Here is a 24,775-nt window from a genome sequence, read left to right as displayed (position 1 = left end):
TGCTTAATTGTATATTTCACCTCTGTCTTCTCTTTTGGTCATTTCTTTCTTCTCATTACAGTGGGGTGTTAATCTACAAACTGAACATGAAAAGTACCTGGTGAAGCACTGTGGCAACATACCTGTCTTCATTATTAATTATCCATTAGCAATCAAGCCTTTCTACATGAGGGATAATGAAGATGGCCCTCAGCACACAGTAAGAAGAGATACTAAATAAATTGGGGTTAGTCCTCTTGGGGTGGGTTTTTCATTTAGCCTTTGAGATCTTTTCTTAAATGTCATCTATCACTCTTTTTATCTCTTAAAATGATAAAGTTTTTCAAAGGCGTCTCTTAAAAATTATTCCAAAAAAGATCCCAGTGTTCTATAAACATACTTCCTCATTTCTGTCACAAGGTCTTCTTCTTAGTTTAGCAGGTGCAAGTTCTTTGTTTCGTTTCGTTTTGTTTCGTTTTGTTTTGTTTTTTAATGACTGAGAGGAAGTGGCCTAGAACACTGTATGGCTATACTAAGTCTAGTTAGTCTGTGGTTAAGTACTGGTTAGGAGACTCCTAGGAGGGAAGGCATGCTGGGCAAGAGATGACAGCAGTGGCACAGTCAGGTAAAGGAAAAGCTGGTTTGGCAGAGCAGGAGGCTTAGACTGCTTTGGTTTGGACTCTCAAATAGAAATAGCAAGGGGAGGGCTATGAAGGTATCCAGGCAGTCTGGGCAGATTTTCCCTGTCTTAGCTCTTGTCTGACTGTCTCTTCTCTGTCTGCCTGTCTTGTCTATCCTGTTTCTTGCCTGTCTTTACCGTTTCTTGTCCTGTGTTCTTTTTTTGCCCTTAACTATAGTTGTCTTTCTTTTTTTTTTTTTTTGAAATAGAATTTCGCTCTTGTCACCCAGGCTGGAGTACAATGGTGCGATCTTGGGTCACTGCAACCTCCGCCTCCCAGGTTCAAGTGATTCTCCTGCCTCAGCCTCCTGAGTAGCTGGGATTATAGTCGTGTGCCGCCACACCCAGCAAATTTTTGTCTTTTTAGTAGAGACAGGGTTTCACTGTGTTGGCCAGGCTGGTCTCAAACTCCTGACCTCAGGTAATCTGCCCGCCTCAGCCTCCCAAAGTTCTTGGATTACAGGCATGAGCCACTGCACCTGGCCTGCCTTTTTTATTCTTTTGGTTTTTACAAAATTAGCTATAACATGACCTGGTGTGGTGGCTCATGTTTGTAATCCCAGCACTTTGGTAGTCCAAGGTGGGAAAATTGCTGAGACCAGGGATTCAAGACCAGCTTGGTCAACATAGGAATACCCTATCTCAACAAAAAATAAATTAGCCAGGAGTAGTGGCGTTCACCTGTAGTCCTATCTACTCAAGAGGATGAGGTGAGAGAATTACTCGAGGCTTCAGTGAGCCATAATGGTGTTACTGTGCTCTAGCTTGGGCGACAGAGGGAGCCCCCATCTGAAAAACAAATAATTAAAGTTTAAAGTTGGCAATAATATAAAGTAAGAATATATTTTAACTTTCTAAATACTTAATGAATAGTTACATATATAATATTATTAGTTTTAAAAGTCTATGAGACAGATTATATTGATTTCAAAATAGGCCCAAAAACTACACTTTACTGTCTGATGCTTTTCACTAACTTGTGGATAAATACTTACAAAAAATGTAGATTAAGGCCCACCAGTAAACCTAAGAGAAGTGTCCCTCTCTTAGGTATACAAGGTTATCTGTTTGACTGTATTTCCTGTTTTCTCATATAGTATTAATACAACTGTATTGGCCACTGTTTACTAGATGCTTAGGAATCAAGCACTACCATCTCATCTCTAAATCCAGAAACAACTTTGCTAAGAAGCTTGTTTCCCCATTTTATAAGTGAAAAACTGGAATGCAGAGATTAATTGCATTTTCAAAGCTACATAGGTAGTAAGTAGTTAGTATTCACACCTGATTCCCTCTAGCTCTAAAGTCTGTATTTTTAAAATACGTATTTTTTTCCTAGACTGCAGATTTGGTTTTATAAAGTCTGTGTTCTTTTCCACTTCTTCCAACTGCCTAAAAATCACAAATAATATAAAATTACCTTTTAGCCACTTTACTCATCCTCACCTTTCACACAGAATCATCTAAAACTAGTGAGCAACACAATTGATTTATGATTCTTATATTCTCTTTTTTCTACCAGCCCTCTAGTGTAATTGGCCCCCAGGTTGGCAGCAAAAAGGAGACATTAGGACCTAGATTATCTAGTCCTAAATAATTCAGTATTGAGCCTTTATTACAAAACAGACAACTATATCTCTTGGCTTTTTTTCATCACTCCAGCCTATCCCAATTCCAGCTCCACCTCCAACACACACACCATGTATTTTTCTCATTTAATTTCCCTCGATTGAGCATCTTTCAGTCACTCAATTTTGCACTTAAGTACTCTGCTTAAGACTTTCCTTCTCTATAAAGACTTTCCTGGGTTACCCAGCTACTTTGAGCCTTCCTTTTTTTGAATTTTTGTTGCATTTAGAGAATTAGCAAAACTGTAGCATTGTGTCTGTGTTCTGTGTTCTCTTAATAAGTTTTGCTTGCTTTCTTTTCTTTTTTCTTTTCTTTTCTTTTTTTTTTTTTAAAGACAGAGTCTCACTCTGTCGCCCAGGCTGGAGAGCAGTGGCATGATCTCGGCTCATTGCAACCTCTGTCTCCCGGGTTCAAGCAGTTCTCCTGCCTCAGCCCCCCAAGTAGCTGGGCCTGCAGATGCATGCCACCACCCCTGGCTAATTTTTTTTTTTTTTAGTAGAGACGGGATTTCACAGTGTTGCGCTCAGGCAGTCCATCCGCTTTGGCCTCCCAAAGTGCTTGGATTACAGGCGCAGAGGTTTTGCTTCTTAAACAAAACTTAACAACTTTAGGATGGGTATTGAATTTTTTTACCACCGCAGCATCTCCCACTCATTCTATACTCCTACTTCATTGTGGTTTCTACCCCATCACACCACTGAAGTAGCTCTTATTAGGATCAGTAATGATCTTCATATTATTAAATCCAGCAGACTTTTAAGTCTTTATTTTACTTGACCTGTCAGTGCTAATCAGCATTATTAATGACTTTGTTATTCTTATAACCCTCTCCTCCCTTGACTTCTGTGACATCACATTATCCCTGTTTTTCTCCTTTCTCAGCATTTATTCTTTCTTAGTCTCCTGTACAGATTTATCCATTTCTTTCTATTCATTAGATGTTGGAATTCCTCAAGGCCCAGTCCTTGGTGGTCTTTTTTTTCCTCATGTTATTTCATCTGTATCTATTGCTTACTGTTTATTCTATCAGAAGTTTTTATCTCTAATCCAGACTTATTCTCTGAGCTGTAGAGTCATCTACATTCTTCCCTCAGTATCCTCAGGGATTGGTTCCAGGATACCCTACCCACTGGCCCCCTCTCAGATACCAAAATTCAAGGATACTGAGTCCCTTATGTAAAATGATATGGTATGCATATAACCTATGCACATCCTCCTATATGCTTTAAATAATTTATAGGTTACTTATAATACCTAATACAATGTAAATGCTATGTAAATAGTTGTTATACTGTATTGTTTAGGGAAATAATGGCAAGAAAAAACCTGTACATGGTAAGTACAGATACAACCATTCATTTGTTTTTCCTGAATATTTTAAATCTGCTGTTGGTTGAATCCACAAATACAGAACCTCTGAATACAGAGGGCTGACTGTATATCCTACTACCTCATTGACTGCCATTTACATATCTCAAAGGCATCTCAGATGCAACACATCCAAAATTGAACCTATGATTTCTCCTCTCCCAGCAGATTTGATCTTCTTTCAGTATTCTGTATTCATCTAATTGTACACGCCAGATACCTGAGTCATCTCAGAAGTCTTCCTTTCTCATTTCCTCCATTGACTAAGTTCTGTCAGCTTTGCACTCCTAAATATCTCTCATATCCATTCATTTCTCTTCATTTCCCCTTTTACCTTTTCAGGTTAAGATATTGCCTAGACTACTTTAGTAGCGTCCTAACTGATCTTCATATATCCATTCTTTCTCTTCTGAATCAGTTCTCCCCATTTTAGTGTGAGTTTTTAGGAAATGTAAATCCTGGCTGGGCACAGTGGCTCATGCATGTAATCCCTGCACTTTGGGAGCCTGAGGTACACAGATCACTTGATCCCAGGAGTTCCAGACCAGCCTGGACAACATAATGAGACTCCATCTCCATTTAAAAAAAAAAAGTTAACCCAATCATGTTGTCACTCTTCTTAAAGCCATTCAGTGGCCTCCTTTGCTCCTAGGATAAAAGCCAAAATCCTTTATGTCACCTACAATGCCCAGTAGAATGTGGCTGCATCTCCTTCTCTGGTCTGTTGTACCGTGGGGCTCCACTTTGTTCTCTCCTAACACCAACCTTCTTCTGTGTCTTCAGACATGCAGTGCTTTCTGTCACCTCAGACTCTTTGCATATATTGTTCCTTCAATCTAGAACAGTCTTCTTCATCTAAATAATTTTACTTACTGATATTTATACTCAATCACCATTTCCTCAGAGAAACCTTTCTTGACCCTCTAGTCTGAGTCAGAGACCCCATTAGATGCTACAGTCTTACCATGTTAAGTTTCACACCCAGAGATACTAACTCTTAATCCATCATAACCTTTAACAGTTGTGATTTTACATCTGTGTGCATGACTATTTAATTAATGACATTTTCCTCTATGTCAAAAAAAGTGAGGACTTCTGTATTAGTCCATTTTCATGCTGCTGATAAAGACATACCCAAGACTGGAAAGAAAAAGAGGTTTAATGGACTCACAGTTCCACATGGCTGGGGAGGCCTCAAAATCATGGCAGAAAGTGAAAGGCACATCTTACATGGCAGCGGCAAGAGATAATGAGAGAGAAGTGAAAGCAGAAACCCTTTGTAAAACAATCCGATCATCTGGGCATGGTGGCTCACACCTGTAATCCCAGCACTTTGGGAGGCCGAGGCGGGCAGATCATCTGAGGTAGGGGGTTCAAGACCAGCCTGACCAACATGGAGAAACCCTGTCTCTACTGAAAATACAAAATTAGCCGGGCGTGGTGATGCACACCTGTAATCCCAGCTACTCTGGAGGCTGAGGCAGGAGAATCGCTTGAACCTTGGAGGGAGAGGTTGCAGTAAGCTGAGATTGCATTATTGTGCTCCAGCCTGGGCAACAAGAGCGAAACTCTGTCTCAAAAACAACAACAGCAAGAAAACCATCAGATTGGCCAACACAGTGACTCACGCCTATAATCCCAGCACTTTGGGAGGCCAAGGCTGGTGGATTACCTGAGGTCAGGAGTTCGAGACCAGCCTGACCAACAAGGTGAAACCCCGTCTCTACTAAAAATACAAAAATTAGGCGGGTGTGGTGGCAGGCACCTGTAGTCCCAGCTACTCGGGAGGCTGAGACAAGAGAATTGCTTGAACCCAGGAGGCAGAGTTGCAGTGAGCTGAGATCACACCACTGCAGTCCAGCCTGGGCAACAGAGCGAGACTCCATCTCAAAAAAAAAAAAAAAAAAAACCCCACCATCAGATCTCCTTAGACTGATTCACTACCACGAGAACAGTATGGGGGAAAGTGTCCCCATGATTCAGTTATCTCCCACCAGCTCCCTCCTACAAGTGGGAATTATGGAAGTACAATTCAAGATGAGATTTGGGTGGGGACACTGAGCCAAACCATATCAACTTCTTTTTCACTCATCAGTGTCTTCCTAGTGTAATGCCTGGGACATGTGGACACCTAGTATCCATGTGGTGGATGGATGAATGGATTAATGAATCAAATCCAACAAAGTTTAAGACACACTGTCGACAAGTAGTGAGTAGTGAGTTGATCTGCTGTGAATTTGCTGGGAAGCTAAAAAGCATCTTTAATTTTGTGAGTGGTAGCAACATGGCATGAAGGAAAGTCTAGTGGCTATAGAATTAGACACTCTTGGGTTCAAGTCCCAACTCTGAATTTTAAACTGTGTGATCTTAAATATGCCACCTAATCTCTTTGTGTCTTAATTTCCTGATCTATAAAAATGAGACCATAATATTTTATGGAGTTGTGAGGATTAAATCAAGTAATATATGAAAAGTATATAGCTGTGTTTTAGGAAGGCAGAAATACAGCATGTATGGCAGCTTCATTAGAATCTTTATGTTTCTGGGAGTGAAGAGTTTGTGTGGGTTGGCAGGAAGAGCTGTGGACTTATAGCCAAGAAACTTGGGTTTTGTTCCTGGATATACCACTTGATCTTTCTTGTCCTCAGTATTCTCAGGGGATCATAGTCAATCTCATTTGTTGATAGGGAAATGCAAATTAAAATAACAGAAAGACACCACTATGTACCAGCTAGAATAGATAAGATGAAAAAGCCTGTGATTCCAGCTGTTGGTGACAATGTTAGGAATACAGCTCTCCTGTGCTGCTGGTAGAAGTATAATTTGGTGCAATCACTTTGGAAACTATTAGGCAATATCTACTCAAGCTGAATATATGCATATTCTATGATCCAGCTGTTTCTCTCAAAATATGTACATAAATGCCCTAAAATATGTACAGGACTATTCACAGCAACACTGTTTGTAAGCATGGGGGGAAACTAAACCAAGAACGGTAGAATAAATAACTAGATTGTAGCATATTTATGTAATGGGACACTATTCAACAGTGAGAATAAGTACTCAACCAAGAGGTGTGTCATGAATTTTCCTGGGCTGGAGTTAATGAACTGACCTACATCAAAACTGCTGGAGCCTCAAACCAGCAGATACACCAATGAAGAGAATTGCCAATAAACAAACTATTGCTGCATGTATCACCATAATGAATCTCACAAACGTACTTTGAGTAGAAGAAACCAGACACAGAATAGTATATACTGTATGATACTATTTCTAGAGAGTTCAAAAATTGACAGAACCACCCTCTGGTGATAGAGGTCAGGAAAGAGGTTACTTTTGGTAGGGATAGTAACTAAAAAACACCTTAGGAGGACTTTTTTGGGGTTCTACTACTGTTCAATTTATTGATCCGTATGGTGCTTCATGGTGTGTTTGTGAAAATTTATAGAACTGTATGCTAGTTATTTGTGTACTTTTTACACATACGTTATACTTGAAGTTTACTTTAAAAGGGAATTACACACTTGTGTCATCTTGGGTTTGTTGTGGAAATCAGATGAACAAATGTTTATAAAATTGCTTTAAAAATTAAAATTCTGTGTATAAAAATAATGGAGTAAGGAATTATTGGGTGATAAAGATGGCTAGACAAGATAGAAACAATTATGGAGAGACTAGAGTGTTAAAGATAGCTTGGGCTTTATCCAGTAAACAATAGAGAGGCATTGTATGTCTTTTAAGATAATGGCAGATGAAAAAATTAACCTGACATACAGGATGGATTGGGGAAGGGGGAAATTAAAGACAAGTAACATAGTTATGGGACTTTTGCTTATAATCTCAACAGTGAAAATGCAGAGGAAGAAGTGAAACTAAAACATTCTGAAGGAATAAACAATGGTCTCTGTGTTAGTCCATTTTAGTAAAATAGAGTTGCTCTAAATTGCTATAAAAAATACCTGAGACTGGCAGGGCACGGTAGCTCACGCTTCTAATCCCAGCACTTTGGGAGGCCAAGGCAGGCGAATCACAAGGTCAGGAGTTCGAGACCAGCCTGGCCAACATGGTGAAAACCCATCTCTACTGAAAATACAAAAAATAAGCTGGGTGTAGTGGCGGGTGCCTGTAATCCCAGCTACTTGGGAGGCTGAGGCAGGAGAATCGCTTGAACCCAGAAAGTGGAGGTTGCAGTGAGCTGAGATCACACCACTGCACTCCAGCCCAGGGGACAGAATGAGACTATGTCTCAAAAAAAAAAAAAAAAAGAAAGAAAACCTGAGACTTGGTAAATTTATAAAACAAAGAGCTTTATTTGGCTCGTGGTTCTGTAGACTATACAAGAATGGCATCAACATCTTAGCTTCTGGTGTGGCCTCAGGAAGCTTTTACTCATGACAAAAAGGCAAAGAGGGAATAGGCATGTCACATGGCAAAACAGAGAGCAAGAAAGAAGGGAAGAGATGTCAGTCTGTTTTAAACAACCAGCTCTCATGTGAACTAATAGAGCAAGAGCCCATTACCATAGGAATGGCACAATGCCATTCATGAGGAGCCTACCCCCATGATCAGCGCCTGCCCCTGGACCCTACTTCCAACATTGGGGGATCACATTTCCACATGAAATTGAGAGGGCACAAATATCCAAACCATATCAGTCTATGAAATAAACTAGAAAGAAAAGGAAGAGAGAGGAGTCACAAGTGATTCCCATGCGTCGTACTTTAATTATAAAAAGTAGACTGGTGCTGTTTACAGAAATGTTGTCTTCTCTCAAGTGGAGGAACTCATACGTGAACCTTTGTGAGTTCTCAACTGATGTTTTCTTCTGGTTCAGTTGAAATTTAGAGCTCCCTAAGGAAGGAAGTAATGTGGTAAATCTGTCTTGACTATGAGGGAAAGGGAATACATGTTTGGGAGCAAGGTAAGAATTCCATTCCTTTGAAACCATTAGTAGTATCTTTGCAAAATGTAAGACTTTTGCCTCTTCTAGACAGCAGCAGTAGTAAAACTGGCTAGCCATTATAGTAGCCAAAGTCCATTTTCAGCCATTGTTGCCTGCATCCCATCTGCATCTCTTCACCATCACATCTGGAAAGCCCTCTTTTCTAATTGTGCCTAGTTTGTTTTTAGGGCCAAAATACTATGTATTTTCATCAGTTACAGCAAAAACCACAAACATGTTTCCTATGGTTTGTGGAGCATTCTTTTTCTTCTGATACTAGTGTATAACCTTGCCCCATTGTTAGTAACAGCCTGTGAGAAACTGAATAAGGAGGCGTTCGATTTGTGGTTTTCATCAATATTTAAAAATACTGAGATAGGTAGGAAGAGAGGTAGCAGAGGAAGGGACATTAAACTTTCTCCCTCTTTCAACTTTAGCATTATGTATGTATTGTAAAGGTTATGTATTGTAAGCCTTGTTCCCATCTAGCCTGTGTTTTTTTTTTTTATTCAGGGTCTGAGTTTTATTTTCAGTGCATTGATTGGAATCAAAGAGTCAGAAGGGAGTGTCATAAATAGAAATCAGGGTTTGTTCAGCTTGAATACCAGCATAAACTATTTCTAGACAGCATGCCACTGCAGCTGTGTGACTTAAGCAGAATCAAAACTCATACTAAGTGGAGGAAGATGTGTCAGAGAGCATTCTGGGCCTATAAGATGTTCCCAAAGTGGAATTGGTTTTGTTAAGGAATAGAGGAATTAGGGAAAGCTTAGGAAAATGATCTGTAGTCTCCATTGTTACCTGTGTAGGAAAGTAAAAGGTCAGCAGAGCTAAAGTCCTACTTAATTCAAATCTCCCAGCGATGCATAGAAACAATAGACATTTTTGGTTGCAAAAGTGCTCAGATTTGGTCAACTTGGAAGAAGTTTCGCAGTGCAACCAGTGAATTCCTTAATGGTAGATTTAGTTCTGGTTCCTGTTCATTATATAACTCATTACTCCCAGTAACCACCAGACCTACAGATATACTATGTATTTTCTGGTCCTACTTTCCTTTCTCTTTGAACCGTACCTTTTTCCATAAAGTACAGGTGATTGTCCGTTGAGAAGGACTTTCAAAAATTCAAGTTCATGGCTGATTTTTGGCTGTGGTTAATTGAAGTTCCAAGAAAAAGAGTAATATAGGAAGGCTGAATTATTTTGAAGGTTCCTATGCCATTATTTATCATCTGTGTTGCTTAGAAATAATCATAGAGCTGGGCGTGGTGACTTATGCCTGTCATCCCAGCACTTTGGGAGGTAGAAGCAGGAAGATCACTTGAGCCTAGGAGTTTGAGACCAGTGTGAGCAACAAATTGAGACCCTGTCTGTACAAAAAAAATAAAATAGCCTGCTGTGGTGACCTGCGCCTGTAATCCTTGCTACTCAGAGAGGCTGAGTTAGGAGGATTGCTTGAACCTGGCAGGTCAAGGCGGCATTGAGCCACACTCATACCACTGCAACCTGAGTGGCAGAGTGGCAAAAAAAAAAAAAAAAAATTCATCCAGGCACGGTGGCTTACGCCTGTAATCCCAGCACTTTAGGAGGCCGAGGCGGGTGGATCACAAGGTCAAGAGATCGAGACCAGCCTGGCCAACATGGTAAAACCCCATCTCTACTAAAAATATAAAAAATTAGCTGGGCGTGGTGGCACACACCTGTAATCCCAGCTACTTGGGAGGCTGAGGCAGGAGAATCGCTTGAACATGGGAGGCGGAGGTTGCAGTGAGCTGAGATCGCACCACTATACTCCAGCCTGGCAACAGAGTGAGACTCCATCTCAAAAAAAATTTTTTTAAAATATTTTTTAATTAAAAAGAATCATAGATGAAACCTACAGGAATAAATAAGTATGTGTTTGGTCATCTAATTAAAAGATATGGATACTTCCTAACAGGATGTTCAAAAGCTTGCAGCTCATCTCCCAGGGCAAAGATGATGTGCTTCAACTTGCTTAAGATGTGCTGTAGAGTCCACCTATTTGGAGAGCCTGGCATGCAACAGCCAAATGGGCAGAAAGTGGGTATTGACGGTAGCTCAATTTCAGAGTCACCTTTGCAGTACTCTAAAAGCACACTGGAATTGGCTGGAAGAACCATTAGTAGACAATCAATATCTGTGCTTTTGATAGTGATCATGGGCTATATGATTATTTGTAGTACTTTATCTGTATTTTTCTTGTAGCACCTAATGCTTTATGGTTAGCTATGATAAAATCTGATCTCTACTACAGCACTTTTTATTTATCGATGAACCCTCCCCACTTTCCCTAATCAAAGTTAATTCCTCATGTCTTCATTGTCCTTGGCTCTTTAAGCCAGTCTCGGCCTCCCATAAACCACAGACCTGCCAGCCCATAAAGGCAAGTTATCATCACCAGCAAATGCCAACTTTCTTGTTTCCAACCTGCTTGCACTCTTAACCGCCTCCCAGTAACTTGGGAAACACACAATCAAGTTTTTGTCATTACTTCTCCAAAAAATTTGTGTAATTGCCTGTGTGTTTGTATTATATCTTTATGTACCTTTTATCTCTAGTAGAACCCAGGAGAAATAGGTAGTTTTTCTAGTAACTAGCCCAGTCGTTACCAGGGGGAGATGCAAGGAGAAGAATTATACCTGGAATTTCAATCCTAACCAAAAAGTATGAAAATTTGAGGGAATTGTTCTGGTGATCTCTAGAGAATGCAGTATTTTTGATATACCCGAAGAAAGTACACTCTGTATATTCAAAATGTGTCTTTATTTGTAATTGAAGAATACTTTGCTGTATTATAACTTCTCAGAGTGTGCAGAATCTTTAGCTAGGTAAGAGGATATAGTTATAAAAGAAAAACAGGAAGTATTAGAATCTGATATGGTGGAAGGGAAACTAAACCTGAAGTAAAAGAGAAAAGAAGAATGTTACATGGAGGAAGAAAAGACAACAAGGACTGGACACAGTGGCTCACACCTGTAATCCCAGCACTTTGGAGGCCCAGGTGGGCAGATCACTTGAGGTCAGGAGTTAGAGGCCTGCCTGCCCAACATGGTGAAACCCCATCTCTACTACAAAAATTACCTACAAAACTGGCTACAAAAATTAGCCAGGCGTGGTGGCACACACCTGTAATCCCAGCTGCTTGGGAGGCCTTGGCAGGAGAATCACTTGAACCTGAGAGGCGGAGGTTGCAGTGAGCTGAGGTCACACCACTGCATTCCAGCCCGGGCGACAGAGTGAGACTCAGTCTCGGCGGGGGAAAAAAACACACAAGGCTTTTGTGGGCTTTTCTTCAGAGGTTCACCTGACCTTGTTGAAAAAGAAATAGTACCATTTGGTCCTAAAATAATTATGAGGCATTGCAAAGAAATGCTTTGCTCAAAAGGTACAGATATCTTAGGGGAAGCAACTTGCACTCTTGTCAAGGAAACATAGGAAATTGACTCACTGGAGAGAATGTGAATTTTCAGACCATGTAAGCAAAGAAAGAACAAAGATGAAACGTGTTCCTCCTGCATACCACAAAATTAGTACCAAGTGAAAATATAATAGTGATGTGGGACTCTATCCAGATGTCTTCTAAAATTTTTATTCAGTGAAAATAGCCTATTTTGATAAGTTCTTTCATACTGATTAGTTTATCTCCCAGAGTACAGAGGAAGAAAATAACGGGAACTACTGTTCTGCCTTTAATTCTAATTAACATTGAAGGATTGTTTGGGAGGGTAGAAGTTTAAGAGTCCATGTAGATGAGGAAAAAGCAACATGGAAAACTGTTGTATGTGCACATATAGTTTCTGCTTCTTCCCCAGTGGCAATTATGCTTCCCTGTCCCATTGATGTGACCTGAGTCATATGACTTGCATTGGTCAAGGAATGTGAGAAATGACAAACATACGTTGCTTCTGTACAAATACTTTGAGTACATAGTCATCCATGCTCTTCTGCCTGTCTGCCCCAAGACCAACAGTACCCTAGAAAGAGATTATTCTATCAGTTTTAGACCAGGATGGACATGTGGCATATGTTTTTAAAAAGTCATTCATTCTTTTAAACTAGTGGTTCTCAACCAGGGATTATTACGTTCCCCTCCTTCTTCACCAATTTGGCAATGTCTGAAGATGTTTTTGGTTGTCACAACTAGGGGAGCACCACTGGCATATAGTGGGTAGAGGCCAGTTATGCTGCTAAATATCCCACAGTGCACAGTTCAGGCCTCCACAACAAAGAAGTATCTGGTTAAAAATGTTATTAATGCTGAGATTGAGAAACCTGGTTGTAAGCTTCTGGGGTTGTTTGTGACTATAGCTCAGCCTAGCCTATCCTGACTAATACAACCACTATCACGTTAATTTTATAATAGCAAGTGCAGCAATAGTTGTGCATAACCAGTTAGGTACACTGGAATTAGGAAGGCAAGTTTGGGAGAAATTTTTTTTTTTTTTTTTTTTTTTACTGTAGCTATCCTACCATGGCATAAGATTTTTAAGGCAACTCAGCTGGGCGCGGTATCTCACGGCTGTAATCCCAGCACTTTGGGAGGCCAAGGCAGGCGAATCATGAGGTTAGGAGATCAAGACCATCCTGGCTAACACGGTGAAGCCCTGTCTCTACTAAAAATACAAAAAATTAGCCAGCGTGGTGGTGGGTGCCTGTAGTCCCAGCTACTCGGGAGACTGAGGCAAGAAAATGGCGTGAACCTGGGAGGCAGAGCTTGCAGTGAGCAGAGATCACGCCACTGCACTCCTGCCTGGGTGACGGAGTGAGATTCCATCTCAAAAAAAAAAAAAAAAAAATTTAAGGTGACTCAAAAGGTTTAGAAACTTCCAGTTACACTATAACTATGCAATTGCAGATATTCCAGATAAATAAAAGCCAGACAGAAAAGTCTAAAGTCAGTGTGGTTACACAGTGAACTCTCTCCTGAACTCAAATATTAAAGGAAGTTTATAATCAAAGATAAATATGAGTCTTTTATATTCCTCTAAACATAGCATTAAAAGAATTAAGATCCAAAATTAACATGATTTAGATCTGCATGCAAAAAGCCCCAGAGGGCTTTTGTTTGTTTTATTTGTCTTAGCAGCAAGATCCAGCAACAAGTACATCTCTCATTTGATGCTCATGAACTACAGAGAAAGCAGAACATCTAACCAAGGATTGCCTCATCTTCATTATCACTGGTCACCAGCCTCATCTGGACTACCTTCTTCCGGTTATTCCATAGTCTCTGATTCTCCAGCATCTTTTTGAGGCAGTAGACCTTTCTAGCCTTGGCTTTAAGCTTTACGTGTACTCACAGTATCAAAAGTGATTACTGCCAGGCGCAGTGGCTCACACCTGTAATCCCAGCACTTTTGGGAGGATGTGGCGGGCGGATCACGAGGTCAGGAGTTCAAGACCAACATGGCCAACGTGGTGAAACCCTGTCTCTACTAAAAATACAAAAATTAGCTGGGCACGGTGGCACGTGCCTGTAATCCCAGCTACTCTGGAAGCTGAGGCGGAGGTTGCAGTGAGCCACTGTACTGCAGCCTGGGCTACAGAGCGAGACTCCATCTCAAAAAAAAAAAAAAAGTGATTACTACCCACCCTTGTCCCATGGAATCACTCCTATTTTGAAACCTTAAAAATGATAGATTTTGAATATGCCTATCCCTTCTTTTTTTGTTTGTTTTTGTTTTGTCTTGTTCTGACAAGTGTTTCATGTATATAGTGGGTATAAGCAACACTCTAACGTTATGGGGTATAACATACTGTTTTGATATGTGTATACAATGTGGTATGATTAAATCTAATTAGCACATCCTTCACCTGACTTACCTATCATTTTTATGGTGAGACATTTGAAATTTACACTTAGTTATTTTAAAATACATAATACATATTGTTGACTATAGTCACCTTGTATGTAATATGTCTCATAATCTATTCTTCTGCCTGAAATTTTGCACCTTTTGGTTAATAACTCATTCCTCTGTCTATCTGAAACTTTGTACCCTTTGATCAGCAACTCTTCATTCCCTTCCTTTCCACTCCAGCCTCTGGTAACCATTCTTTTATCTATTTCTATTCTTTCAGCTTATTAGTTTCCACATGTAAGTGAAATCATGTGGTATTTGTCTTTCTGTGGTTGGCGTATTTCACTTAGCACAATATCCTCTGGATTCATCCATGTGTCACAAGTGACTGGATTTACCACTCTTCTTAAGGCTGAATAGTATTTTATTATGTATAAATAGTATTTTATTGTCCATTACAATATTTGTCCATTCATCTGTTGATGGGCACCTGGGTTGTTTCCGTGTCTCTACTATTGTGAATAATGCTGCAGTGAACGTTAGAGTGCAGATATCACCACCGACATACTGATTTCTATTCCTTTGGATATGTATACCCAGAAGTGGGATTGCTGAGGTGTGTGTTCTGTTTTGAGGTTTTTGAGGAACTTCCATACCATTTCTCATAATGGCTGTACTAATTTACATTCCCACCCGCAGCGTATGAGTTCCTTTTCTCTCCAAACTTATTTTTCATCTTTTTATAAAAGCCATTCAAAACTGGGTGTGGTGGTGGCATGTGCCTGTAATCCCAGCTACTCAGAAGGCTGAGGCAGGAGATCGCCTGAACCCAGGAGTTCAAGTCCAGCCTAAGCAACATAGCGAGACCCCATCTCTATTTAAAAATATAAATGTAGGAAGGAAAAAAAAAATTCTAACAGGTGTGAAGTGATAGCTCAGTGTGGTTTTAATTTTCATTTTCTTAATAATTAGTGATGTTGAGCATTTTTTCTTGTACCTATTAGTCATTTGTGTGGTTTTTTTTTCTTTTTTCTTTTCTTTTTTTTTTTTTTTAGAAATGTCCGTTCAGATTCCTTTACCTTTTTTTAATCACGTTGTTTTCTTGTTGAGTTGTATGAGTTCCTTATATATTTTCTTATATATTTGGGGTATTAACCCCTTATAAGATGTATGGTTTGCAAATATTTTCTCCCATTCTTTGAGTTGTCTCTTCACTTTGTTAATTGTTTCCTTTGCTGTGCAGAAGCTTTTTAGTTTGATACCATCTCATTTGTCTGGTTTTGCTTTGGTTGTGTGCTTTTGGAGTCATCTCCAAAAAGAAATCATTGCCCAGACCAATGTCATCGAACTTTTTCTATTTTTTTTTGAGACAAAGTCTGGCTCTGTCACCCAGGCTGGAGTGTAGTGGCGCTATCTCGGCTCGCTGCAACCTCCGCCTCCCGGGTTCACACCATTCTCCTGCCTCAGCCTCTCGAGTAGCTGGGACTACAGGCGCCCGCCACCATGCCCAGCTAATTTTTTGTATTTTTAGTAGAAACGGGGTTTCACCATGTTCGCCAGGATGGTCTCAATCTCCTGACCTTGTGATCCACCCGCCTCGGCCTCCCAAAGTGCTGGGATTACAGGCGTGAGCCACCGCGCCCGGCCTATATTTATTTCTAGCAGTTTTATGATTTCAGATCTTTTTTTTTTTTTTTTTTTGAGACGGAGTCTCGCTCTGTTGCTCAGGCTGGAGTGCAGTGGCCGGATCTCAGCTCACTGCAAGCTCCTCCTCCCGGGTTTACGCCATTCTCCTGCCTCAGCCTCCCGAGTAGCTGGGACTACAGGCGCCAGCCACCTCGCCCGGCTAGTTTTTTGTGTTTTTTTAGTAGAGACGGGGTTTCACCGGGTTAGCCAGGATGGTCTTGATCTCCTGACCTCGTGATCCGCCCATCTTGGCCTCCCAAAGTGCTAGGATTACAGGCTTGAGCCACCGCACCCGGCCGATTTCAGATCTTATATTTAAATCTTTAATCCATTTTGAGTTAATTTTAGAGCTAAACAAGGATGGAATGCTCTGTTTCAAGGCTACTGTTTCTCGGGCTTTAAATATTTTCAAGCAGAGGCAAGAGAGCCACTGGTTGACTATTCTCTTCCAAAGTTGATTGCCTATAATTCTAAATTTAACACTCTGGATTGAAGGTAAGAAAAGAACAAAATTTTTACCACGTGTCTCTCAACTCCTGTCATATTTTAGCCATATCTCAAAGCAAGACATGAGGAAATAAAGATACCAGACTTTCTCCTTGCTCTAAGGACAGAAAGAATAACTGCAGGGTCCTGATTAGAGCTCAGCCATATTAATTGTGTAGCTGTTCTCGCTTATTCTTATTCAGCCTAGTGATGAGGATCAGAGCTGAGGTTTTTCTCTTTAATGATAGTAATGAGGATAAGGTGTACAGCATTGGGGGCAGATTCTTGAATTATTCTTTATTAATGTTGATTATTCGTAGAGTATATCTCAATCAAAAGTTTCTAAATCAAAACTGGGAAGGGGATAGCTTAATGGCAGAGTGAGGTGAAGTTTTAAAAATGTTTATAAGGTAATGTGACATTTAAAGATTAAAATGTGTTTTATAGATTCCTCATTTTTCATTTGTTACACTAAATCTTAGTTTTGTGCCTTCAGGTTCTTGGGCTTAAAAATGTCTACCTGCCCAAAAGACAGGAAAGTCACAAAATAATACAGATAGCAATTTTTTTTTTTTTTTTTTTTTTGGGAGACAAGGTCTTGCCGGTCACCTAGACTAGAGTACAGGTGGTATGATCATGATTCACTGCAACTTCGAACTCCTGGGCTCAAGTGATCTTCCTGCCTGAGCTTGACAAGTAGCTGGGACCACAGTCATGCACCACCACACCCAGCTGCAAATAAACATTTTTAAATTATTTTGTAGGGACACAGTCTTGCTGTGTTGTCCAGGCTGGTCTCGAATTCCTGGCCTCAAGCAGTTTTCCCACCTCAGCTTCCTAAGTAGCCAGGACTACAAGCACATGCCACCATGCCCAGCCACAAATAAACATTAAAAAAATTTTTTTTTAATTATTTTTTGGGGGGGCAGACAAAATCTCACTCTGTCATCCAGGCTGGAGTACAGTGGCATGATCTTGGCTCACTGCAACCTCTGCCTCACGGGTTTAAGCAATTCCTCATGCCTCCCGAACAGCCGGGACTACAGGCATGCGCCACTGTGCCTGGCTCATTTTTGTATTTTTGGCAGAGAGGGGGTTTCACTAGGTTGGCCAGGCTGGTCTCAAACGCCTGACCTCAGGTGATCCGCCCACCTTGACTTCCCAAAGTGTTGGGATTACAGGCGTGAGCCACTGCACCTAGCCTGAAAAATTAAATATTACTAATTTTGTAAGAAAATACAAATAAAAGAGGAAAACAATTCTAAAATACCTGTAATCTCATCACAGTAGCAACCCAACATCTCATTATGTAGATAATAGTCTTTTTTCTAAAATGTATCTGATAGTCTGTTGATGTACATTTGAACTTTTTGTCATAAGTAATGCCAAACATCCTGCGTGTTAATCTTTTTTTGCATCTCTGATTTTCTTAGGATAGGTTCCTTGAACTGCTTGCTGAGTCAAAATGTATTGCATTTTTCAGGCGTTTGGTTATCTGTTGCCAAATTGCTGACCAGAAAGGTTGTATCAGTTATGTGAGCGTATTGGTTTATCCATTCTGTTATCTGTATTGTTTATCTTATTTGCCTATATTTTTTCTTTCAGACTTAGTTTTGCGGATATATTATCTTCTTATAACTTTTTTTTTTTTTTTTTTGAGACGGAGTCTTGCTCTGTGGCCCAGGCTAGAGTGCAGTGGTGCAATCTTGGGTCACTGCAGCCTCCACCTCCTGGGTTCAAGCAATTCTCCTGCCTCGACCTCCCAAGTAGCTGGGATTACAGACATGCACCACCAAGCCCAGTTAATTTTTTGTGTTTTAGTAGGGATGGGGGTTGTACCATGTTGCCCGCAAGGTGGTCTTGAACTTCTGAGCTCAGGCAGTCTGCTCACCTGAGTCTCCCAAAGTGCTAGGATTACAGGCATGAGCTACTGTGCCCGGCTGTCATCTCCATTTGATAACTCCAGAATGGTATCTTGTTCTTTTAATTTTGTACTTCTTTGATTAATAATCAGAATTTATTTTATATGTCCTAATAGCAATACTACAAATTAAACTCTTCATTGCCACGTTATAAGAGAAAACAGACAAAAATACACCTTAAATGTTTAACTAAAAAGGAAAGCAGTTAAAAAATTGTAATTCCGATCAATAAACTATTAAACATTAAAGCTATTAAAACAACGTGAAGTATTTTTACTAATATAGGAAAAATATTAGTTTGTATATTTGGTAAGACAAGTGGTAAGTTTTTATCTGTAATTATACTTTTTAAATGTATAAGAGAAAAAATATGAAAGGAAATCCACAAAAATGTAATTGTTTCTGGTGGTGATAGGTGATTTTTAATGTTTCATAATTTTTAACACTTTCCACATTTTTATAATTAACATTTCTGTCACATTTATGAAGAAAATACATTTTTGTTAAGTATACCACACAAATGGTACAAAAGAGAGGAAATTGTCCACTTGTAATTGTATGTAGTCAGTAAGATTCTGGTAGGTAGTTAATTAGCCATTGCCAAAATGTTAAACGTTTACTTGCTTCAGAAACTGACTGTTGGAATCACCTGAAAATATAATGCTAATAATTTTTTTTTCCTAGGTTGCTGCTGTTGATCTTCTGGTTCCTGGAGTTGGGGAACTCTTTGGAGGAGGCCTCAGAGAAGAACGATACCATTTCTTAGAGGAGCGCTTAGCCAGGTAATGGTCAGACCTAAAAGAAACACAGTTTAGAAACTGAGCATAAGGCGCTCAGAGGTGGTCATTGCGTAGTAACAGAGTGAAGACCCTGGGCCTCAGTGCCTGACAGAACTGGATCTCAGATTCTCTGTGTCCTTGAGCAAGTTGTTAATTTATCTCTGAGCTTCCCTTTCTTCAGGAATGGAACTCTTACATGAAAAACCCACAGTGATATTTGCCCACTATTTTTACATACCTTTCCCTGTGGAAAGTAGCTTTTTAAAAAGTTAATAATAAAATGAGAAGAGAGAGTTCCCCCTTAAAACTTGTCCTACATTTTTATCTTATCTGTATTCTTTATTTACTCTCAATTATGATTGGCAGACTTCTGTAGAGACATAAAGACAGACTCTGAGCCAGGGAAAGGATGAAGTTGGGGAAAGAAGACTAGTCAGATAGCATTTAGAATAAGCACATTTCACTTCCTCAGATTCTCTTCTATGTAGGGGTCTTGATTTAGCTATTTGATTAAGTTTAACTTGCTGTTTGAGAACTGGGAAATAAATCTGTAAACACATAGAGAATGTTTCAGAGACGGGGAGTAAGGAATTGCGTTTCTAATTGAACTGCCGCTCCTACATATACATGTGTATGCCATAATGACTGCCTAAACTAACCATACCTGTTTTCCATGATTTCTACTTTAGTAAAAGTACTGCCAGACTTTAAAAAAAAAAAAAAAAAAAAAAAGACTTTTACTATTCTGTATGCCTCATTCTCTCCAGATAGTACTGGGTTTCATAGTAACCTGGAAAAGCCATAATTGTTTGAAAATACTCCGTTAGCCATTTGTGAGGCCTTCTTTTCCTAATGGGGAAAATGTTTTAAAAGTTGATGCTTTGTCAAGGTCCCAACCTATATGTAAAAATCTTGGGTAACTTAGTTTTGTTACCCCACTCATCTGGACTGCTCTATTGGGTTAGGATCCAAAAGAAAGGTGTAGATACATAGGTTTGAGAAAGACTCTATATTCGTTAGATCACTAACTCCTTACTACTATTACAGTGTTAAAAAAGTCCTGAGAAAGCTGTGGAACTGAAGGTCAGACTCTAGTTGGAAAGAATCTGAGTATTCTCTATGTTTTTTAAAAAGCACAATACAAATCACACATGGCAAGAAACCTCATCTGTTGAAAGATTAATTGGTCTGTTTTCTTTGCTTGCTTCCTTCCTCCAGGAAACCTTTCCTCATAACATTAAAAGTTTACCTAATACCTGATAATAGCCACATGTATGTTTCTTAATGAAGTGGATATATATGATTCCCTATTTCAGGGATTTGTCTGTGGCTGCTCTTCATGTTTTCTGTATTTTTGTGTATTTGAATTTTTCATATTCGTGGTCACATTAGATCACTGTAGTCCAAAACACGTTTTTTAAAGGGCTGAGTTGAATTTCAATTAGCACTAAGAATTTTAAGTTTTATTAATAGTTCTCAAACAAGAATCAATTTGCAACTATATTATAAAGGCAGCCTCAGAATCTATATTATTGTTTTAATGTTGAAGAACGAAAGTTTTGTCTATGTGTCCCTCATCTGTGTGTGCCTCCCAACAACCTTAACTGGTAATAATAGTGCTTTTCTTTTTTTTTTTTTCTTTTCTCTTTTTTTTTTTTTTTTTTGAGATGGAGTCTCACTCTGTTGTCCAGACTGGCGTGCAGTGGCATGATTTTGGTTCACTGCAACTTCTGCCTCCTAGGTTCAAGCAATCCTTCTACCTCAGCTTCCCAAGTAGCTGGGACTACAGGCATGCACACCACACCCAGCTAAGTTTTGTATTTCTAGTAGAGATGGGGTTTCACCATGTTGACCAGGCTGGTCTTGATCTCCTGATCTCAGGTGATCCTCCCACCTTGGCCTCCCAAAGTGCTGGGATTACAGGCAGGAGCCACTGCACCCTGCCTAAAAGTAGTGCTTTTCTTATGTCACAGGATAATAAACTCATCTCAGGTGAATCCCTTCCTTTGGACTCTGGATCATATTTTCTTTCTATAACATTTATTGTCTAAACCATTTATTTGATAACATTTTGTGCTATTGGTTAACTTACTGTATAGTTTCAGCTCCTCAACTATATTGAGTATTACTTGAGAGCATAGGCTTTGTCATCTACTTCTTTATAAAGAGGTCTTTATACACACCCAGAATAAATGTTTAGTGGTTAATAGTTATCTTACTGCCATTCCCTGAAAGAATTTTATTTTCCTTTAACAGATCAGGACTTACAGAAGTCTACCAATGGTAAGAATGTGGCCCCTAATAATTCTTACTCTAGCTGCTTGTCTGTTGCCTAGAAGCGTTTTTACTTGTATCCCCAAGACCTGGTGAAAGAGTGTGAAAAACAGTGAGCTTAACTCTTCTTAGGTCAGGGAAGGGGTTGGGGGCTCAGAAGATTACTTACTTCTTTTGGGTTCTTGAAAAATAGTAATAATAGCTCTCATTTCCTTACTACTTATTGTGTGTCAGATAATTATGTTAAAAATTTTATGTATATTGGCCGGGCTTGGTGGCTCACGCCTATAATCCCAGCAGTTTGGGAGGCCAAGACGGGTGGATCACCTGAAGTCAGGAGTTCGAGACCAGCCTGGTCAACATGGTGAAACCCTGTTTCTACTGAAAATACAAAAATTAGCCAGGCATGGTGGCAGGCACCTGTAATCCCAGCTACTTGGGAGGCTGAGGCAGGAGAATCGATTGAACCCGGGAGACGGAGGTTGCAGTGAGCCGAGATCATGCAATTGCACTCCAGCCTGGGGGACAGGAGCGAGACTTCGTCTCAAAAAAAAAAAAAAAAAAAAATTGTGTATATTATCTCATATAATCATCTTATCACCCTGTGAATTAGGTACTATTATTAACCCCTTTCTTATTACCCCCTAGGCTTGAGGCCCACAGATGTTAACTAATTTAGCCAAGATCACACAGTTTGAGGGATGGAGATGGGACTTGGTCTCTCTGAATCAAAATCCTTGGCTCGGCTGGGCGTGGTGGCTCATGCCTGTAATCCCAACACTTTGGGAGGCCAGGGTCAGTGGATCACTTGAGGTCAGGAGTTCCAGACAAGCCTGGCCAACATGGTGAAACCCTGTCTCTACTAAAAATACAAATACTAGCAGGGCATGGTGGCGCATGCCTGTAATCCCACCTATTCGGGAGGCTGAGGCAGGAGAATTGCTTGAACCCGGGAGGCAGAGGTTATAATGAGCCAAGATAGTGCCACTGCGCTCCAACCTGGGTGACAGAGCGAGACTCCATCTCAAAAAATAAATTGATGAATTTTTTTAAAATCCTTTCCTCTTTACCATTATGCTGCAATTTCTTTTTGTGTGAAATTAGAGACTTGAGCTAAGTGATCACTAATGTCTCCACAAACTATAGAAATCTGAGCTGCTTAGGGAGGACCACGTGTCTGTACTCATACATTCACTTCCTCAAAGTTGTTTTGGTTTTCCTTATGAAGACTTTTTCTTCAAGTACTTTTCAATATATATAAATTTTTATTTATATTTCTATATTAGCACTCCTTCAGGATCTTGGTATAATAATATCAACAATATTATTCATCCTTTTGCTGTCCTCAGGAAGAGGAGGGGGCAAGTTACCTATACCCTTGCCTTTTGGTTTGGAAGGAGATAGGTTTCAGAGATGAAAAAAATCTAAAATTGGCTTCAGGTGATGGCCTTTGAATGCCTTATATTAACCAGTAATGACCTTACGTATACTTAATCTCTCTGAGTCTTGGTTTTTTGGCTGTAAAATGGAATGATTATCTCTTTCACAGAGTTATTGTGTAAATGAAACAATACAGGTTAAGTATCTACATATAGTGGAAGCTTAGTAAATGCTGGTTTCCTACCCCCTTTCTTTCTTTGTTCTGGGTCTTGCTGTTAGGTAGATAAGCCTGATGATTGAGCAAGCTTATGCATGTTATAGTTTGTAAAAACTAGCCTTAAAAAAAGCTAAACACGCCGGGTGCGGTGGCTCAAGCCTGTAATCCCAGCACTTTGGGAGGCCGAGACGGGCGGATCATGAGGTCAGGAGATCGAGACCATCCTGGCTAACATGGTGAAACCCTATCTCTACTAAAAAATCCAAAAAACTAGCTGGGCGAAGTGGCGGGCGCCTGTAGTCCCAGCTACTCAGGAAGCTGAGGCAGGAGAATGGCTAAACCAGGGAGGCGGAGCTTGCAGTGAGCTGAGATCCGGCCACTGCACTCCAGCCTGGGCGACAGGGCGAGACTCCGTCTCAAAAAAAAAAAAAGCTAAACACACAGTGGCTCACAGCTGTAATCCCAGCACTTTGGGAGGCCTAGGCAGGTGGATCACTTGAGGTCAGGAGTTCGAGACCAGCCTGACCAACATGGTAAAACCCTATCTCTACTAAAAATACAAAAATTAGCTGGGCGTGGTGACAGGTGCCTGTATTCCTAGCTACTCGGGAGGCTCAGGCAGGAGAAACTCTTGAACCTGGGAGGTGGAGGTTTCAGTAAGCCAAGATTGCACCATTGCATTCCAGCCTGGGCAGCAAGAGCAAAAGTCCGTCTCAAAGAAAACAAAACAAAACAAGCTAAATACAAACTGCACCCCAGCCTGGGCAATAGAGCAAGACTCTGTCTTTAAAAAAAAAAAAAAAAATTGGTTAAATAAGTTTAAGCCTTGAAAGTCTTTATTAATCATTTTAGTACCATTCTTTTCCCAACTAAAGTTTTCAAATCCTTAAGATCTCCTTGAATTTGCTTCCTTTTATCTTAGTGTATTAAAGGTAAAAGAGAGCTTAGACATCTTCATAGCTGTGATATCTGCTAGTGTTCCACCATATGGTGAGAAGCCACCCCAGATGGCTAAGAATTTACTCGCTTCCTATTTCTATCTGCCATATGCAAATTAAATATATAACTAGTTCCACAAATTTCATAGCATCTCTTCCATAATCTCACTACCCTGGAACCAATTTAACAATAATCAAACAAATATGTATACATTAGAAAACTTTTTTCTTAGAAATGGATTTTTTCATCTATCAAAGCAAAAGCAAGAAAAATGCTACAGACTGAACCCCTCTGCTGAATACAGTTTGCGGATATTCATGCCAGTATTTTAATATCAGTGTATGAGAAATTTAGACCCATCTAAAACTATTGCTGGAGTTTCTAGCAGCCATGTCAGGTCCTGCAGGCATTTATGACAGGTAGTTTGGTGTGCTGTTCATTTCATCACTTAGTCAAAGTGTACTTTGTCCCCATGCCTTGTAAACTTTAAAGTTAATTTAGCAACTGAACATTCCAGTTATTCAAGACTATGTGCCTCCCATTATTTCTTACAGTTTTTACTAATCTGAAGTTTTATGCTAGATATTCCTGTAATGTTGATCTCTTACCTGATTACAACTCATCTGGTTGGAATTAATCTTTTCTTTTAAAAAGATAAGTACTTAGACTTAAC

General features: G+C 39.9%; 1 protein-coding gene across 12 annotated transcripts in view; it reads left to right on the top strand.

The window, feature by feature from the left end:
* The window catches only part of NARS2 (asparaginyl-tRNA synthetase 2, mitochondrial), a 137,114-nt gene that overhangs the window by 110,430 nt on the left and 1,909 nt on the right, over positions 1-24,775 (top strand). For 5 of the 12 annotated variants that reach the window (XM_074014892.1, XM_074014890.1, XM_045370230.2 and 2 more), the window contains 2 exons: positions 19,198-19,295; positions 21,549-21,575. In XM_074014892.1, coding sequence (XP_073870993.1) covers positions 19,198-19,279 — 82 coding nt within the window. In that variant the 3' untranslated portion in view covers positions 19,280-19,295; positions 21,549-21,575. Of the gene's footprint in view, positions 1-61; positions 200-19,197; positions 19,296-21,548; positions 21,576-24,775 lie in introns of all 12 variants that reach the window. The other 7 variants (XM_074014891.1, XM_065529615.1, XM_005579196.4 and 4 more) reach the window with 3 other exon arrangements.

This window comes from Macaca fascicularis, chromosome 14, assembly GCF_037993035.2.
Source record: "Macaca fascicularis isolate 582-1 chromosome 14, T2T-MFA8v1.1".
NCBI lineage: Eukaryota > Metazoa > Chordata > Mammalia > Primates > Cercopithecidae > Macaca > Macaca fascicularis.
This window is presented reverse-complemented; position numbering and strand designations above follow the sequence as displayed.